Source organism: Gallus gallus, chromosome 2 (genome assembly GCF_016699485.2).
Source record: "Gallus gallus isolate bGalGal1 chromosome 2, bGalGal1.mat.broiler.GRCg7b, whole genome shotgun sequence".
In the NCBI taxonomy this organism is placed as follows: Eukaryota; Metazoa; Chordata; class Aves; order Galliformes; family Phasianidae; genus Gallus; species Gallus gallus.
In genome coordinates, this window is record NC_052533.1 from 67,897,992 (window position 1) to 67,918,646 (window position 20,655).

General features: G+C 45.0%; 1 protein-coding gene across 8 annotated transcripts in view; it reads right to left on the reverse strand.

Annotated features, from left to right (window-relative positions):
* ZCCHC2 (zinc finger CCHC-type containing 2) overlaps positions 1-19,696 on the reverse strand; it is a 46,381-nt gene extending 26,685 nt beyond the window's left edge. For all 8 annotated transcript variants that reach the window (XR_005857389.2, XM_040695600.2, XM_015282201.4 and 5 more), the window contains exons 1-4: positions 18,598-19,696; positions 6,978-7,089; positions 3,672-3,748; positions 1,400-1,471 (exon numbers count right to left, since the gene is read on the reverse strand). Coding sequence is in view for 7 of the 8 variants with exons in the window: in XM_040695600.2 (XP_040551534.1) it covers positions 1,400-1,471; positions 3,672-3,748; positions 6,978-7,089; positions 18,598-19,539 (1,203 nt within the window). In the remaining variant the exon portion in view is untranslated. The remainder of the gene's footprint in view (positions 1-1,399; positions 1,472-3,671; positions 3,749-6,977; positions 7,090-18,597) is intronic.
* Between the last annotated feature and the right edge of the window lie 959 nt (positions 19,697-20,655).

Sequence of the window (20,655 nt, forward strand, 5' to 3'; positions counted from 1 at the left end):
ATCTTACTTCTACCTACCCACAAGCTTGGAATTTCCTATCAGGAAGTTTGACCGTTCCTTTCTGTTTTAGGAAATAGAGCGTACTACTTAACACCAACAGGCAGATTGGAAATAAGAATACCAGAAAGCCAGCAGGCAAGTATGCATGACCTTCACAGCACTCATACTTCTACCGTGCTTTTAAAAGCCAGATGCAACTTTTATCTGACTATTTTTAACAATTCTTTCCTTCTTCTATTGGCTTTTAAACCACTACAAACCAAAAAGATTTTTCAGCTGTGCACATTCTCCACGGAAGCACCTTAGCAAGCTTGTAACAGCTTGTGGCTGTCTCCCTCCTGTTCTGCCACCTTCTATCTATCTAGACTCTCAGAGAGGGAGCAGTCAGCCAGCACATGGAAGTGCTGATCAGTCAGACACGACAGCTCTGCAACTGTACATTTTGGATCCTGTTTGCCTTACTCCTCCTCCTACTCCTGGAAGCAAGTTGGTACCAGAGAATCCATTTCATAAGCTCGTATGCATCTTTGCAGGTCAAACAGGAGGTGTGCAGTTTAATACTCATTCCAAGAACTGCAAGGGACCTCATACAACAGCCTTGCTTTTAAGGTTCTCTTTGGGAAAAGAGGTATTTTGTACAAGTAGTTGCTAGCTTTTCTCACATTTAACTCCTCGTGTCAGTGAATATGCATGCCTTTGTTCTGCCAAAGAACGCAATGGTTAAATTAAAAACTGTTATTTTATGGTAGTGCATAGTTTTAACTATAAAAGCAGTTTCCTAGTAGAAGATAAAGTTATTAATGTTCTTATTAATAAGAAATTACTAATACTTGTCAGCCCTTTTTCTTATCTTATTAATAATTTTATTAATGATCTTATTAATGTTCATAAATATCTTGTGTGAGAGTCAAAGGGACATGGCCAGCCTCTTCAGCAGTCTGTGGGGACAGAACAAGGGGAACTGGCCATAAACTTGAGCATAGGAAGTTCCGTACCAGTGCGAAGGAACTTCTTCACAGTGAGGGTAATGGAGCACTGGACCAGGCTGCCCAGGGAGGGTGTGGATTTTCCTTCTCTGGAGATATTCAAGACCCATCTGGACTTGTGCAGCCTGCTGTAGGGGGCTTGCTTTGCAGGGGGGTTGGACTCAATGATCTCTAGAGGTCCTTTCCAATGCCTACAATTCTGTGATACCTTACATCATCTGAAATTCCCCACATATTTTATTGAGCATCTCCACAATACACATTATTCAAATGGTTAATATCATTGTTAAGTACAAACCCTGGTAGCTTGCTTTTGCTACTGCAGTCATATCCCAGAAATTAGAGCACTCCTAGACAACACCTGAAGTTATAAATCTGATGTGTAAACACTACTTTTGGATTTCAATACATACTTTTAGTAGGAATTCCTGAAGCTCCTGGTGTGTTTTTGTTACACACGTTACTGAAAGATCGGACCACGTTACCTGAATAATGAAGGTGAAGAGAATGAGTAAAGTTTCTTTTTTTCCAAAGATCATACCAATTAGTTGATTTCAATGCTTCCGTAAGTCAAGTTCCATAAGTACCAGGCAAATCAAGGATAACAGTGTACCTTTTCAGACAGGTACACTACTTTTGAGCGTACATTTTAAGATCACTTTGATGTTATTTGTGGCTAAATGTATTACGAACAAATTCAGATAAATGCACTGAAGTCTCAGAAGATTACTTTCTGACTCTGAAAGAAGCCAGGCAGAAGGCTGTGTCATTACAGGACTTATATCAAACAGTTGTCTTTAACTTCAAAAAACAAAGCAGAGGTCTGTTGGTTAGATGTACTGGATGTAGTTCTTGCTGCCATTATCATTAGTCAAAAAACAGATAGATATATTTCTGCTTATCATACATATAAAATAATTTTATCTGTATTGGGCTGGAATCTTATATGGTCATCCAGAACTTGCCGGAGGGTACAGTTCATAAAAAATACTGCTAATTGCTGAAGAAGTCACTCAAGGATAAGACAGTGTTTTGATATATGCTTCTATCAAGTTTTCAGTAGTTTATGGTTCTGACACAACATGCAAGTATTAAAACAGCACCTTCACATGCATATCTTGAGAGAGAAAGAAGCTTGGTTAGATGAGTGCTGCCTGGCTTTAAGTCCACCTCTGGCCTTAAGATTCCCATTACATGCATGGGAAGATTCTGTGCAGTGGAAGTGGATGTGACAAATATAAGCATTAATTTACTCTGAAGAGCAGATAGGATAACGTTAACCACCAACTGCTTCCAACTTAGTCCCCAGAAATGGCAGCTACTCTCACCGATCTCATTTAGGAAGTCATGACTGTAATTGCCATTAAACCTTACAATACCACTGTCTGGGCAAGCATAAAATGATCTGCAGTGAGGAACACAGCATATACCTGCACAGATGAGGAGATGAAACTCTTTTCTAAAAGAACTGAGGTGGAGGTGTTTCAAGCTTACTCAAATACTTCCCAGAATATCTCCAAACATTCCCCCTTCAACAAAGAAATTCAAAACCACTGTCAAATCCAACTACATGCTGACTTTTCAAAATAGTTTTGTCATTTTAAATATTGGTAATTCATATGGACATTCTGTACAAACCTCTCCTATCTATTACTGTATCTTAGTACCCAACTCAGAGACAATATAGGGACAAAAAATATCTACCACAAGGCTGAAGTACTTTATAATCATCAAGACTTTGAGGGCTAAATTCTAAATTCTCAGCAAAAGAAGGGCGATGGTTTTTTTTTTCCAGTTGAATTTTAGCTTCAGACTTGTTCAAAACATAAGCAGTTGACCTCTTCACAGATCTCCCATGATCACATCCAATGATCAGTTATAGAGCTATATCATTTGATCTACAGCATTCTTTTGCGTGCAGACCATGTACCCTACCAGATTCACATCTATTGGCCACATGACTGATGATGTTAGTCAATCCTTGCTAAGGAAATGCCAATTTTGACTCGATTAGAACATCACCACCAACAGCCTTAGCAGCTATTATTTAACATCTACTGCCTTTAATATCAGATCTCAATACTGAGAGCCTGTTTTCCAAAGCAACGAGAAGGAATGTTTCAGTTTTATTTAAAATTTAGTCACACAATTGTTTTATATGATGCATGAAGATGATATTATCATACATGAAGACTATCCTGGGAAGACCCTTAAAATTTGTTAGCTTGTTTTTTTCAGAAAATGAAACCAAACCACAACAAAGTTTTATCAGGAGCCATGCTTTTTCTGGTAAACATTCATAAAAGACATCTGAGGTGAACATATGACTCCAACTAATACAGAGCTGCAGACACAAGAACTGTACTCCTATGCCACTTGACCAAACAATCAGTTAGCATTAATTTGCAGTGTTTGCCCCAAGTTAGCAAAAGTAAGTTTCCTGAAGTAATATCACACACCTGACTGCTGTTAGTCTTTTACACTTTGCTATATTATGCCCATGATTATACAAAAAAGCCTACTCTGCACACAGAACCAAGAGAATTATGGGATAATTCCACGAATTTCTGAAAAGCCTAATGTAATTAACAATGGCCTTCTGAGCAGGTATTTGAAACAAGCTGTATGCCTCTACAATGCATAGACGTCATGAAGACACTGGTGTGCTGGAGGTTATTTGCTTACTTTGAATGTGTACTCCAGATGTTTGTCAGCCCTTTTTCTTGGTACTCCTTTCAGGGTTATCTTCTCAATGTGTACAGCTGAAAGAAAAAGAGTTTATTGTACATACTAAAATTACAGTTTAAAAACTTATCTACCTATCTAGCTACTCTGAGAAGTGCCATACGTTTACTGACTCAGAATACCTCCCTCCTTTTCAGATGCTATTTTACGGTAACAAACTGTAGGGGGCAGGTAGAACCTTCTTCTCTACAATGTATTTCTCTGACCTGACCACAGTTCTTCCATTGAAGATCACAGGAATTTGTGCATTCATCAAGACCTCACTTGGACCTAAAGTCACATAAATACAACAGTGTAACCACTGGAAGTGAAAAAGACAATGAAAAGAAGTCAAGGTGCATCTTTATTCTGAGAAGTAACAAAAAAAGTAACTGAAAAAAATCCAAAAGCAAATAACCTAGTGACAGCGCCTTCCAAATCTGTTTCTGAAACATCAAGTAGTGGTGAGAGCAAACTAAGAACAATCTTTCTAGAAACCCCTTAGGTGGAAGAAGAGTCTTGGTGAAGGCCTCCAAGAGACAGAAATGAGTGTTAGCAAAGAGAGAACAAAGAGCAGAAGCAGAAGGCCACTGTAATCACATCAGACATAGTACCAGCAGATTGAACTGAAACAGAAGCAGAGCACTTGCTATTTTAATGCTCCTTCTCTGAAGTGTGCTACACTTAGGACACAGAAAAGTTCTGGCTGTGACATAAACAGCAGCAATGTATGGCCTTCAAGATCTGGAAATGTTCTTGAGAGCACAGAACATTATCGAGGTAATACGGTACATAAAAATCCTTATATAGCTAAGATGGGCGTATCAGCTTTTTTGCTACACCATTCTAAGAGTTCAGCAGAATGTTGTTCCTTTACAAGCACCATCACGACAAGTAAAAAAATCTTATTTAATAACAGCTCCACCAACTATACACCATGAACGCTCCCTTTCAGTGCTAGTACTTTCCTTTCAGTTCTTAAATGGGTTTTTGTTTGTTTTTGTTTTTCCCCCACAAGACATATACTGGGAACTACTCATAACAGCTACAACTACCAATCTCCTACAAGTACTTGCTACAAAGCGTATCCTTGGAGTTTAATGAATTACCATTTCACCCATTTGAAACATCTTGACGTATCATCCCTATCTGAACATGCCAGACCTATGAGAACCAAGTATACGCAGTATCCTTAATAGAATAATAAGCAAGCATATAACCCTAGTGGTAGTGTTACAACTGTCCATTCTTTTCTTGGGAAGAGTGACAAATACTGAGTTGGAACAGTGTGTATATTGGCTGTGACCTTTACCTGGAAGGTAAATAACAGGACAACTGGTTCATTTTTACCAATTAATGAAGATTAGTTACTGCAAAATCAAAGAAATACAGGATGAGCTAAGGATGCTGTTAGAAAAGGCTATGGCCTAACATTAGTTTTGGCTAATTGAATCTTTTTAACAGCCAATGTTTAAATCAATAACAACAGCTGGGCTGATATTCAACAGTTAATTAAAAAGTTGATTCCCATGACTGGAACTAAGAATAATGTTTTAATTTCCATTATTTCCCTACATGCATGTATTTAACAGACATTAATTACAGAAACTAATCACCAACATTAACATTCACATACAGGCATGTATATGTGTTTATTTTGATCTATTGGATGTTATCAGCACTAAATATATTTGTCCTCTACCATAAAGACATCTTATTACACATTGTAGTACCTTTGACTTCCTCTACTTCATTTGCTGCAGTTAATGTTCGGTCTTAATAAATGATACAACAGGTAATTACTGCGTTGTTGCAGGACAACCTTAGCTTCACAGGTTCAATAGCCTAATTTAAAAGCTTGTTTCCACAATCACATTTTAAATATTCTACATGGCTAGACCAAGAAGAAGTGTTTGAATACACGAGCCAATGAGGCGTGTTGCATCTCTAAATGTGTTCTGAATGCAGCACATACAGTCAGGATGATAAACTCAAGCATATGTGACATTGCTTCCATTTTAAGTATTGCTTAAGATTTCAGAGAACCAGGAACATTAAAATTGAAAACAAAAATAATTGTTTATGATCCGTGCTGTTTTTAACCCACTAAGGAGACTATAGCGAGGACCCTATATCACAAATCTAACATGTCACTATCACAAAATTATTCTGATCCCTCACAGTAGTTTGTTAATATGATAATAAAATTATTGGGAAGTATTTAAGCATTTAGATAGATTCAATTATTCGACTTTGCTCTGATTCTGTTACTTAATTCAAGAATGCTGCTGCTGAGTCTCCCATTTCTGTTTCTAATTTGTGAATATGAACATTTTGTACTTAGAACTCTACCGCAGGTTTTCAAATATGACTGTTGTCTGTAATCTCACATAATCTTTCTGGGTTTTTTTTGTTGTCGTTGTTTTGTTTTTCCCAAGGAATTAAAACTCTCAAAGCATAATTAAATCCCCACAGTAGAGACAAAAGGACATTTATCAGGACAAAGGAATAGCAAGCTTTTCCCAGATTGCTCACTCTTCACTAACTGTAGGATAGTGTAAGCTTCCCTTGAGTAGACAAGTGAGCTGCTATTCTTACTGAAGAATAAAGGGTAAGAATAAATCTGTTTTCAATACTGTTCTTTTCTTCAAAGTGTTCTAGCAATCACGCTAATGTTCTGATCATACTCTGAAGCCCTATCCTTGCTCTTCCCAGCAGAAAGAAAAGGTGATTTAGTTCGTAAAGAAAGTTCTCCCACTTCTCCTAACTACCACTCCTCTAAAACCTCCTAATGTGTCTTTTGCCTTTCTTTATTCCTTTGGTTTTTAAGACTAATCAAATACAACTGAATGATGCAGCAAAAGCCATTCATATATTCAAAGTACGTTTAGTTTTGCTTCAAAAAGTTAAACAACTCTAATACAGTGACATTAAATTTTCTTGCCTTCCCCCAAATGCCACATCTCTTTTTTCAGGAGGAAGCCCATTTGCAATCCGTTTTCATACATGCAGCCACTAGTATTTAGCAACTAACAAGGATGATAATACATCATTATAAAGAAAAGACCAAGTAATGAGCAGAGAAGCTAATACACTTACCAACCACTTCAGATTCTCATTCAGATGATTAGAAAGACAATATAATACAAGAGCTGGTTAGTTACAAGCATCTCTAACTAACCAAGACATCCACAACTCCAAGGTGAGTTTCACCTTCAAAAAAAAAGCCATCAAAGAACTCCCCAGAAGAAACTACAGACTACATACCTTCTCGCTGAGGTCTATGGGAAGCTATCGGTAGTCCATCATGAGGTGCTGTGGTCCGTTCTAGCAAACTGGTCTCGTTACTTGATGTGCAATCGCTGCGGGAAAAGTCATCCTAAATTGAGAAGGAAAAAAATAAGGAAGTGTATTAATAGAATGTAAATGACCAAAGCACACTCACAACAGCAGAAAACACTCCAATAATAGTTACATTAGTTATACATATTAGTAATAGCTATATAGTTATAATAGCCTCCCAGAGTCGGAGAAGTACAAACTAGGCTGACAATGCTAACCTAGTAGAAAGGTGCTACGTGAAAATGGACCTCATGTGTTCTTTTTCTCCTAGGGTAACACAGAATCATAGAGTCACCAAGGTTGGAAAAGACCTCCATGATCATCCTGTCCAACCATACATCTACCACCAATATTTCCCACTAAACCACGTCCTTTAGTACAACATCTCAATGTTTCCTGAACACCTCCAGGGACGGTGACTCCACCACCTCCCTGGGCAGCCCATTCCAGCACCTGACCACTCTTTCAGAGAATAAATTTTTCCAAACATCCAACCTGAATCTCCCCTGGCGCAGCTCGAGGCCATTCCTTCTAGTCCCATCACTAACACAGTCCCATCACTAATACGAACCTATATAATTTTTTCCCAAATTGAGATAAAATGTTTATGTATGAATTTACTTATCCTTCAGTGACCAAACGTTAAAAACCAAACCAACCAGCCAAGATAAAATTCAAAGCAGTGTAACGTCTCCAGTGACTTTAGAGGTAACGGGTTTTGACAGTTGACCAATATACATCCACATTTCAAGGAAGTGACATAACACCCTAAAAAAAACATGGACGTAGAACTAGGAAATATTAGAAGTTAGTAGTGAGTTTATGTTTTAAGTGAGGTATCTCATTTTACTTGTAACAAGTAGTATAATATATGAGCTCAGTATAAGCATGTAAGTACCATCAACATGCAAATATGTTGACCTCTGGACAAGAGGGATGGCATGCAGGGTAGAAGTTTGTTTGCTTGAAAAAGCTTTCAGAAGAAGAAAGTTAGATGGAGAGTATTTACTGCACCACAAATATTTAGCTGTATGAAACATTTAGGTCTGTACAAAAACTAGGAAGTGAAAAAAAATCTTATTAGAATTTCTGGAAACAAATAGTTACTGAAGGGAATGGATACTTTTTAAAGTAGATACATATTAAAAGTTCTAAGTCTTGTCCACTCATTCAGGGTGAAGAGTGCTATTCCATTACCACCTTCATAAGACAGGAGCAGAAGATAAATCCTTGGCAGAACTTCCATCATTTTTAAATAAAGGAAGCATAATGTTTTGCAAATAAGTGTCAGAATGTGAAAGAGTTGCTTTTGTTGTGTTTTTGCTTTTCCTGAAGGACTCGTGATGGGACAAACCAGCAGACCAGACCAACCCCTGGTCACTCAGCAGACAAGCTCAGCAAACTTCTTTACTGACCAAAGCATCACTTCATGTTTCAAGCGTCTAACAGGTCACAAACATAACGTCAGACCGAGAACAAGAATGGGAAATAGCTGCGTGTCAGTGGGACTGTATTTTAGCAGCTCTAGCAAATTTGCAAGCTTCACAAGTATAGCCTAGTGAGAGCCACTCCAAGATCTCTTGTAGACTCCCATTGACACTGTTTGGTCTGATATTTCCTAACACCCAAACACATAACCAAAAACAAGTGTTTCAGCATTTAAGCGTTAACTCCTGGGCCTGCAATATTCACAGAACTGTTAGCATTTGGGCATTAAATTCACGCTGCTAAAACAGATTTGCTTAAGACTTTCCATACGTCTGATTAGCTGGCTGTGACCAAACTATATTAAACTAACAAGTTCAGTGCATGTTTCCGTGTGAATCTTCCTGATATGAAATCATAGAACTGAATCCATTTTTTCTTAAGAGATGAGCAATGTTTATCGCCCAGTAGAAGTAAGGTCTTCCTTACATGACATCCATGTGTTCTGCCAAAAGCAGCTTTGATACCATCCACACAGCGTGCAGAAGACAACAGAAACTTGCATTTATTCTGCCAGTAGCTCTCCAACTATTAAATTTGTCTTCTTTCGCCCCTGAAATCATGATTGTTAGAGCTGAAGGCAGTGCTCCACTCATTTTAAGGAGTCAGCTGAGATTTACACTTGATCATCACTTTCTTTTACTTAAAAAAAAAAACACAAAAAAAGATTTAAAACCAAATCAATTTAAAGGCAGATTTTGCTTTTTTAAAATCAGGACATTTGTTTTATTAATGGAAAAAATAAACTGCAGTCTATTCTAAGCAATAGCTAAAGCTAAAAAGTCAAAGAATTTGTCAGCAGCTTTTAGAAGTGTTTAGAAATAGATCTTATTTCAAGCATCTATTTTGCTCAGTTTATATTAGAGAAGCAGTAAAGGTAGCTGCTGCACCTCTTCATACTAGAAAGCTGCTTCTCACCAGCAATATACACCATCCTTGTAATAGTATTCAAGTATTTTTGCAGAGAATTATTCTACAATGGTTACTTTCCTATCTACGGCTGTATATACCTCTGCATAAGGCAAACTACACCCACATTCAAAGGCTCCCTCTTAACTGCAAAATAATATGAGCTTCAAATCTGTATTTAAACATCCTGGCATCAATACTTTTATAAATAATTATAACCACAGAAAAAAAATAATTCACCGGAGAAAATCTTCACCTGGCAATTTAAGCCAATATTACGTACGTGCATTCTGTGAATGACAGCTTTCGTAAGACACGATGGAATACAGGAGACATTCAGAAATATAGTTAGATAAGAGCCAGCTTCAGCCAGCTCCAAAACGGATCTGCTGCCGGTCAATGAGTAATGCTGCTTGCACATCTGTGATAACAGATTTAAGCACGGATAAAAAATGCTATGCAGCAGCAGTGAGAAAGAGGAGTGAGTAAAACATGAGTGAAGAAGCTCTCCAGGCCCCACGGTCAGTGCAGAAGGAGGGCAGGAGGAGCTCCAGGCGCAGAGCAGCCCTTTGTCACTGCAAGGCTTTCTACATGTAAAAATTCACTGTGGCTTGTAGCGCTGCTCATAATGATTAAAATACAGTGAAGCAAGACACGTGGGTGGCCACAAATTAGTTGCCAGATAATTAATCTGATAATCTCACAGATCGTTGTGACAGGCCAGAGCGTTAGCTGTATTTCTCTTTGAAAGTGAAGCAAAACAGTGCTATAAAAATGGTCTGCTCTCACAATCTAGATGAGAGTGGTGTAGCAAGAACACCATTCCTTCCTCATATGGTTGAAACAAGTTCTGTATGAAAGACCTAATGCTTGAGATGTCTTTTTAGTCATAGGACAAGCATCAATTGCTGAAAAAGGTGAGTCATAATGCTCAAGAGGACACTGCTCTGTTAAACTAACATATGTGAGCTAGTCTACACACAACAGATGTCCACACTGCCTTCTATTAGCATAGACTGCTGATGAAAGAATTGTCATGCTGGTATGGGTTTGGCAATATGTAATGAAATCTGTTACTGGATAACATACTAATCATTGTGATTGATGCACATAAGTCTTCTGATGTTTGCGCTGCACTTTCATAAAAGAGCTATTCATGCATCAGCTCTGATGAACACTAACAAGGGAAACCTGCTTACAGCAGTTGGATAGCTTGATTAGTTCTACATGCCGAAAAATGAAAGCTTGTTTTTCTGCAAGACTTCAGTTGATGTGCTGCTAGGGACAGCCTTGCAGGCTGTGCAGATGCAAACCAGCACGCTTACTCCTTCATGCACAAGTGGGAAGTGGCAAACAAAGCCAGATGCCAATAAACAAGCATGAAAGAAAGTACCTTGGAAGGATCAACTCACAACCACACATTCTTAAATGCAACATCTGTACCTTGGATAAATTTGAATAACATCAGAGTCATCTTTATTAGATTCATAGAAGAGTAGAATAACCCGAGCTGGGAGATCTGGTGCCAGCTGTGGGACGAAAGCCATGATTCACTCAAAACAATCCTTACAAGCTATTGTCCTTATTGCTACACTGCTATACAGCAGATGCAGAGCTACGTAGCCATGTTGGCGCAAAGGCTCAGTAAGATCTCTTACAGAGTAAGACAGCTGAAACTCCACATTATATATGTATTGCTGAACCTTCTCCTGATGACAAGAGCAGAAAGATGAAGCCTTGAGACTCAAGACTGTATGCAGCAGCAACTGCTCTCTATTACTTAGTTTTTGCTGTTGCTTGAATATAGAGATAGCACATTCATCCTATCTTGTACTTAAATGGAAATTCAGCACATGCATCTAATACTCACAAATACAAAAATGCAGGGCAGCAGCAGACCCAATTCTTGGTTCAAGGTTGACAGCTGTTGATGCAATAGATTGTCTCCCATGCAAAAAAAAACCCTTGTACTGTCTTGAACAAGCTGCAAGCCAAAGGCAAGATAAAACTGAAGGCAACTGCTCAACTGGCATTGCTGCTAAGTTACACTCCAGTTTGCAAGCTTTCATCTTCATAATTGCACCAAGCATGCAACCTTAGCTAGTGGGAGGTGTCCCCACCCACAGCAGAGGGTTGAAACTAGATGGCCTTCAAGGTCCCTTCTAACCCAAGCCATTCTACAATTCTACTCTACTCAGGCCATATCTGGAGCTCTGTGTCCAATTCTGGGCTCCCCAGAACAAGAGAGACGGGGACACATTGGATAGAGTTCTGACAATGGGTCACAAAGATGATGGAAAAAACTGTAGCACCTCTCCTGTGAGGAAAGGCTGTGAGAGCTGAGACTGTTCAGACTGGAAAATGCTCAGAGGGATGTTGCCAGAGAGGAGGCTGGAAGTGCACAAAAAGGTGGGAGGGGACACAGCCAGGACAGCTGGCCACAGCTGACCAAAGGGATATTCCATACCACACAGCATCATACTCAGCAATAAAAGCTGGGGGAAAAAGGAGGAAGGGGGGGGGACATTCAGAGTGATAGCCAGTGTTTGTCTTCACCATTATCTGTGATGAGCTGCGCATTTCTGAAAGCAGAAATGCTTTTGCTTTGCTTTTGTGCGCAGCTTTTGCTTCACTAGTAAACTGTCCTTATTTCTGCCAATCAGTTCTCACACTTTTATCCTTCTGATTCTCTCCTCATGCCACCTGGGGAGAATGAGTGACTGGCTGTGTGGTGCTGAGATGAGCTGCCTGCAGTGTTTAAACAACGTTATCTATAAGAGGCAGCAACAATATACTGTGAGGGACATAGAAAGCTTCCAAAAGTCACCAGTTCATTTGGGGGAGAAAGCAAACCATACAAAAGCTTCAACAATTTCAGATCAATGTGTAGCACTGCAAAATGGCAACAATTTTGAGACAAAGGGTATACCAACCTCTAACGCAGGATTATCAACTTTGGCTATCAAGGCCTATGGCAACTAAACTTGAAGAACCAGACATCTCAACAACAGCAGTGATTTTCAATGCTAGTAGAACGCTGCACCCTGTGTTTGCTAGACACACAGAAAGGTCTTCAACACTCATCTGCATCAGAATTTTTACCTGGACTTAAAGCACCATTTCTGCCCAACCTAGCTAGCTCATGACAAAGTACAGATCTTGAAGCTAAAGCAGGTGATGTAGCTGTTCAGATGTTCCTGCATCTCCCGTTGGTTGCTCGTCCCACCACTTCATATAGCTTCAACACTGTCTGTTGTTGATTAAGAAGAGAATTACTTGAATGTTCAGACTGATACACAGAAGCTATTCTCACAACCACCTAAAGCGACTGAAAGGCTGAAAAATATTTGCCCCTCAAGAATGGTTCACTGAAGTACAATTAGTACTGAGAGGTGACAAAGCCTTCACTACTACTTCCAGCTCCTGACAGAATAATACATCTAAGAGGCATAGTTTAAAAGTACTCTTTCATGTATAGCAGTTCTGAACAACAAAAAAAATCCATCATTCTCTTTTCTTTCTCTCCTAGGATTGCTTTGAAGGCTTCAAATCCCTTTTCACAATTAAACGTATTTTCACTTCCACCATAAAGGACAAAATTAGGAGGCTGAGGAAAATGAGGAAGCTTACAAAGGAATGTAATTTCCAGCCAAATCTTTGAGCTTCTTCTGCAAACTTCAGTCTCTACAAGTATAAACAATTACGATTTGGAAGATACTAAAGAACCTCAGCAAACCAGGGAGGAAATGTAGATATTTAGTAGTGCCTTCTAAAACACCTATGGCTAGACATCAATATCAACAAGCAAATGGGAGGCAGAGATTGAAGTAGAGAGAAATCTGCATACTCTAGTGCTTTCATAGATACTTGTCTTACCTCTGGCATCTGCATCCATCTCTTCAGAAAGAACAAACTGAGAATCCTCATGACTACAAGCCCATGAAGATCCTACTGACTACAAATAAGTTAACATTGGGCACTGCTGAAAACCCAGCCACAGCTTAACAACAGTAAGATAAGTGCAAGCATTAGGAAACCATGGGTATACCTGCAATGCTACCATAGCTTATTTAAGACAACGGAGAAGAAATTGACATGGAAACCAGAGAGAGGCTGACGAAGCCCAGGACTGAGTAAGATTACAAATTTGTCTCACCCTAATACTTCATAATTAGAGCTGAACAACTACAACAACTGAAAGCAGTGAAAGTTTTCAGTCTGGAGTCTCCTGGAGCATTATTAACATCATAGAATCATAGAATCGCTAAGGTTGGAAAAGACCCACAGGATCATCCAGTCCAACCATTTGCCCTTCACCAATGGTTCTCGCTAAACCACGTCCCTCAACACAACATCCAAACGTTCTTTGAACACCTCCAGGGTCAGTGACTCCACCACCTCTCTGGGCAGCCCATTCCAGTGCCTGACCACCCTTTCAGAGAAGTAGTATTTCCTAACATCCAGCCCGAACCTTCCCTGGCGCAGCTTGAAGCCATTCCCTCTAGTCCTAACATGTACATTTAAACAAAGCTCTTTCATTTTATCTATGACTTCCTTTCCAGAAGCCTTCCAGTAACATTTCTGGACATTCTTAACTCCTGTTTTAAGTGAGAAAAAATTCTGCTAAGTGACAAGGGTGTTATGGACACTAAGAGAGCACGAACACTTTGTATCTCTGTGTGCAAAACATGTAAAACATCATACCACAATCTAAAAGATTTCTGCCAACAATGAAATGTCAACTTCATGCTTCTGCCTCTTATTTAAACCAGACTCTGAAAACACACTTTCCCTCACACCATGATACTTAGTATATTGGCCGACTGCAAATTCAAAAAGGGATTGCCTGTATTTTCATTCCCTCATAACTCTTAGGATCTAAAATTAAGTTCTAGTATCTTTCTCAGTTGCAAGTCACTGAAGATCAATCATAAAAGTACTCTTCTCCTTCACAGACAAAAATAAACTATAAATAGAAACCAATTAAACCATGTATTCTGTAAACAGAAACTTTCCCTTTGCTTTTAAGTAGGGACTTTTGCTTCAAAGAATCCTCAAGCCAGCTAATTATAATACTATTCACCAAACAATTACCTGCAGGAGATTGCTTATTTCAATAGAACCTCAGTTCTGTTACCATCAAATATGCCTGATTAAGAGCTCCCATGTCTAACGCAAGCCATATTTATTATGTTAGCATGTATTCAAACCTCCTTCAGTCTATCAGCACTCAAAGTTGAGATCTGGAACGGAGCAAGACAGACAATAAACTGAATCAGCTTTGACCTTTATGCACGTATTAAACATATATAAACAACACATGAATTAAGTTGTGCTGTTTGATTTAAAATGATTATATAAAACAGTGATATCAGCAAACTTTTTGCACTTTGGTAAGTTTGGTTTACGAATACAGATGTGAATGCTGCTGGTTTACTTTTATATGTAAGTCTGGATTCAAAGTTCACATTCTGCACAGCTTAATTCACCAAGGGCTTGCTTTCCAAGTAGTGTTACTGCAAACGACACCTTCATCACAACAACTACAAATTGTATCAGGTGTTTCTTCTGTAACTAAACAAAGTACTTCAGAACGTTTAGTTAAAGAAACAAAGTTTCTGCAACTGCAAAGCAATCCTACCCCTGCAGATCCCACTCCATCAGCACTCTCCCCAATATCTTTGAATCTACCAACCACTTCCAGCTGAATTTGTAAAAGGTTATCACCAAGAAATGTTAAGTTCTTAAAGGATAATTAACCTCATATAAAGAAGAATAAAAAACACATATGTGTATGTATATATGGCCTTGTTTTAATATATATTTATTATTATTTTCAAATTCTTCACAGGTGAACCTCTTGAGTGCCACTGCTCGTTACAGCTATATATTGTAACTCCTGGAAACCTCAAAGGATGCCATTTTGTTGGACGCCACATGCAGTTCACATCTCAGAACCACAGAATGGTTCAAGTTTGGTTTGGAAGGGAGCTTGCAGCCCACCTAGTTCCAACCCATACCTTACGCAGGTCTACCACCCAGCAGCTCAGCTGCCCAGGCCCCATCCAACCTGGCCTTGAGCACCTCCAGGGATGGGGCACCACAGCTTCTCTGGGCAGCTGTGCCACTGCCTCACTGCCCTCTTAGTGGAGAATTTATGACACACATCTCACTTAAACTTCCCTTCTTTAACAGCCGCTCCCCCTTGACCTATCACTACACCTCCCGACGAAGAGGTCCCCTCCAGCTTTCCTACGGGGTGCTGTAGGTCCTTGCTCAAAGGGGTTCACGCCATGAAGGGTACAGAACTGTCTGATAGACCTGGGGTAGAACCAATCTCCTCCGGAGCTGATCTCACGCGACCACGGTTCGGCATATTATTTCACCCGCGCAGGGGTGATAGCTCCCTCCCCGGCACCGCTCAGCGGAGAGCCGGGAGAGCAGCGGGAGGGGCGGCTCGGGTCCGCCCGCGCCACTACGTCGACGGGGAGCGACGGCGCCCTCCCGTTATGCAAGACGGGGCTCCCCGCCCCCGGCCGGAGGGAGGAGAGGAAGCCGCCCTGCGGGCACGTGACAGGCGCGCAGGCCCCGCCGCCGCCATCTTGAACGGGGGCGGGAAGCACCGGTGGCCGCCGGTCCCCGCGGCGCGACCAGGGAGGGGTCCGCCGACGCGACCCGAAGGACGGCCCCGTCGCGGCCAGCGGGGAGGGAGGGGGGCGGCCGGAGGGGCGGCGCGGTGTCGCCACGACGGCTCCGTCCTCCGCACCCCAGAGACAAAGCGGGAGGTCACCCCTCCTCCTCCTCGCGCCCTCAGGCCGGGACAGGCGGCGGGCCGGCCGCCGCGGCGCCATTTGTGGCTGCAGGCGGCGTTCTCCGCCCTAAGGCCGTTTCCGCCCTCCCCCCGGCCTGAGCGAGGAGGGCACGGCCGCTGCCCGACGCCTCAGGGGCGGATCGGTGCCGGAGGGCCCGGCCGGGGCACGAGGTGCTGCTGGAAGCGGGGCGGGAGGCGAAGCGCTCGTGGCGCACAGGCAGCCCGGCCCTTCCCACCTGAGGCCGGCCCCGGGAAAATTCTAAGAGCTCTTCATAAAGCATCTCAGAGCATGAATGCGGTGCCCCGAAGGCACTAAATTTCACAGATTAAAGGAGGTTAAAATGCACGTGGGCACCTGACAGGATTTTAAAGCAAGTCCAATTTCACAGCGTGGCTGCATTTGCAGAGGGAAACCTTTAACCACGCTAACTCCATTACCTCGAGTGTGACAGCCGAGGGGGTCCACTACACGCGTGAACTGAAAACCCTCAGCAGAAACCCATCGATGCCTCCGCTCCGCACTGGCCGTTAATCCCTGGAAGCGGCTCTGCTGTATTTACAATTTAAGGAAGAAAAAAACCCCGCAGCAGGGATGCAGCTTCAGCCCTGCGCAGACCAGGGACTATGTGATGTGTATGTTCAGCCAAGCTGGGCCGGGCCACTCGGCGTTCCCTCAGTAAATGAAACCACTACGACTTGGAAGGCTGCGTTCACACTGCAGCCAAAACGCTGCACAACACAGACTTCAATTCCAGTAGTCTGTGGCAGTCAGCTCCCCGATGCCCTCAGTGGGGCTCTGAGCAGCTGCGCCTGGGGCACCAGTCTCGGTCAGGCAGTGTGTTTCCAGATACTGGTGCTTCAGACCCCATGAGATCAGAGCCCAGCCTCGCTGCTTCCCGCAGCCCCCTCTTCTCTCCCTGAGAAAGGACTTCCAGGACTCATTTCGGGATAGCTAGACTTGGTGCAGGCCAAAGAGCCAAAACAAACACTTTTTGGACTTATGCTATGAATTCATTATGATTTCAGTACCGTAACATCCACCCACTAGTCCACGACCTGCCAAATGTGCTTTGGCCTTCAAACGATACAAGCATTTACTGAGCATATTTGAAGTCTTAACAATCCATCCCCATCTCCTTTGAGCAGTACTCAAAAGCATATCCTTTCCCTACCAAACTGAGAAAGGGGCCGCCGCTACTTCAGCACGGCAGCGGTTTTCCAGGAGTGGCTGAATTGGACAGCGCTGAATGCAAACTTAAAAACAACTGCTTGTGCTGCTTTCCGCCTTTTCCTGTTAAGTCCCCGATGAAAACCTCACGTGTCTGTTTCAGCAGTCTATCTGCATTGTAAGTACCTATCTTCCAGCCCTTTCTTCCTCTTTGCGTGAGAGGCCATCTATAGACCAAAATCCATAGAGCTCCAACACAATGGCTTGGTTGCATAAATATGGGGCTGTTTTTTTTTTTTTTTTTTTCCTTTTTTAAAGCAGACATTCATCAAAGGGGCAAAATGAGAGAACCTGCACTGAAATACAGCTGCTGCAAATGAGGGTATTCCGGTGCCACTCAAGGAAAACCTGTGCTCTGGGACTGCTGCCTTTCAGCAACAAGTGGCACATCTGTGCTCAAGATGTGCCTCGCTGCCTCCTGACAGCCACCCAGAAATCCAGCTTTTCTTTCCACAAAAGCTCCAGTTGTGACATTTCAGTTTGCTCCTTCAGTAAAATGACTGCCAACCCCTTTCCCCAAGGCCTTTAACCACCTCACAGAACGCAGCTTTGGAGAGATGCAACCCTACAGACGCTGACCCTCAACTGCTGCCCCGGTCCTTGCCAAGCCCAAGTATAAATCTCACTGTGGGGGGAGGGGGGGAAGAGCAGATTCCACGTAAAAACTATTCCAACCCCTCCCATTGTCCCAAGCCCCTGGTGAACGTTCTGTGGTTTCAATCCAGCATTACCACTATTATTTCTATCAGTTGAGTTAAGCTGCCTTGCCGTCGGGCCTGTGGTGTGCAAGGAAGCCTAGCAGGCCCTATGAGCACTCAGCATCCTACACTCTGGCAAGGAGGGTCTGAGAAGAAGCACACCAGAATGTTCGGCTGGCCAAGAAAGAACCATTCCCTTCCCCCCCCCCCCCCCCTCCCCCACTTCTTTAAGTCACGCTCAGGCATTATTATGTTATTATGTCACAACACACGATTTGAAAACCGGAGGGGGGGGGGGCAAGGAGAAAGCCGGAGAAAGCCACAGCCCCGTGTGGGGGGGCTCTGCTTCAACCGCTAGGAAGTGGGGAAGGGCTGAAGGGGAGGGGAAGAGGAAGGAGCGGAGCACGGCGTTACCTGGGCCCGGTGGCGGCCGAAGCCCTCTTCCTCCTCCTGGTCCCCGCACAGGGCCCTTCGCAGGCGTTCCAGGTGCTCTCGCAGCGTGACCCGCTGGTGGAAGGAGAAGGCCGGGTGCAGCGAGGCCATGGTGAAGAGCAGGAGCAGCTCCTCCTGCGCGCCGAAGCCCAGGCCCTGGGCGGCGGGGAGAGGGCCCTGTCCGTTCTCTCCGGCCCCGTCCATCACCACCACCACCTCCTCCTCGTCCTCGGCCCCCTCCTCCTCGGCGGCGCCCACCCGGGGCCGCCGCGCCGGGCAGCTCTGCAGGATGGAGTCCACCTGGGGCAGGAGGCGGTGCAGGCGGCCGGCGGCCTCGCGGTTCTCGGAGCCCAGCAGGGCCAGGTAGACGATGAGCTTGGAACGCACGGCCGGGTCGCGGAAGTCGCCCAGCTGCCCGGGGTCGCTCAGCCCGTTGGCCTTGGCCTCCGAGTCGCGGAGGCAGTGGTAGTCCTTGCGGGCCAGGTCCTCCAAGCAGGAGCCCAGGAAGCGCAGCTCCAGCGGGTTGCACAGGTCCAGCAGCCCCACCATGAACTCCAACCGCTGCGCCGAGCCCAGCACCAGCCCGAACCACTCGTACACCGTCTCCTTGTCGGTGCGGGCCGCCGCCGCGCCGGGGCCGGAGCCGCCCGGGAAGGCGGGGGGCGGCGGGCCGGGCCCGGGCCCCGGCCCCGGCCCCAGGCCGTGCAGCTGGCTCGGTCGCTCCAGCCCGCACCCCCGCCCCGCGGCGGCTCCCCCGCGGCCCGGCGCCCGGGGCACCTGCTGCTGCTGCTGCTGCTGCGGCGGCGGCGAGGGGTGGCAGTCCGGGGCCGCGCCGGCCTCCTTCAGCCCCAGCGCCGCCGCGGCCGCCTCTTCCGCCGCCGCCCTGTGGCTCGTCGGCTTCAGGGGCAGCTTCATCTTCAGCATCCTCGGCGCGAGGTGGCCGCCAGCGTCCGACGGGGCCCGGCGGCGGGCCGGGGGCCGCGGCCGGGCCGGGGGCGGCGGTCAGGCGGGGCCCGGCGCTCAGGCGGAGCCGGCGCTCATGCCGCTGCGGCCCTGCCGGCGCGGGAGTAGAGGCGCGCGCAGGGGCAACGGTCCCGGCGCGCGCGTCCGCGTGCGTGTGGGAAGGGGGGCTGGGGGTTGGGGGGGGAGAAGGGGCGTGTGCGCGTGTGGGGAGGGGGCGGGAGGCGGGGGAGGGGCGGGTCTCGCTGGCGGCGGCGGCTCCCGCGGCGCTTCCCCCTCCCCTGACCCAGCGCCGCTGCGCGCGGCCGTCAGCCCACCGTTGGCGCTCGCGGCCCGGGCCCGAGGCGACTGAGTGCGAGCTCGCGGCGAGGGGCGGGGCCGGCGGGGAGAGGCGGGCGCAGAGCGCCTGTCGGCCTATCGGCGCGCTAACGTCAGCGCGCTCGCGAGCGCGTGCGGCGTCCCGCGCACGGGCTGGGCTGGAGGCTACGGCGCCTCAGAGCGTGTCGGCCGCTTCGGCACCGGCGGGGTCTGAGGCTCGGTCGATGCTGGCGGGGGAAGGCAGCGGGTGTACTGCCCTTTGTTTTTTATCCTACCTGCCGTTCCCGTCCCTTGGTGGCGGGGGAGTGGCCGTGGTGGGCGGCTGAGCCGGCTCCAGCCCTGCCTCGACCGTGCGGGTGCATCGTGGGCTCCGTTAGGCTCTCACACAGCCCCACAGCGCGCCTCAGAGCCTCGGCGTAGAAAAAAAAGGGATTTTCCTGAGGTAACGCCATTTGCTGCCAAAAAGTGTGTGGAGTAGAAGGAATTCAGCCTTAGCCCGCAGCAGTGGGCCCAGAGGCTCTCCGCAGCTGTAGGAGAACACTGGGTGCAAACCAGCTGGTGCGAGTGTTTGCATTTCCAGTACGATGGGAACTGCTGTTGTGAGAGCTCTCATTTCTACATTTACAGAATCTTAGAAGGTTGGAAAATACATCTAAGCTCACCCAGCCCTACCACCAACCCTTCCCCACCATGCCCGCTAACCGTTAACCTCAGCGCCACATCCACATGTTCCTTGAATGCCTCCAGTGATGATGACTCCAC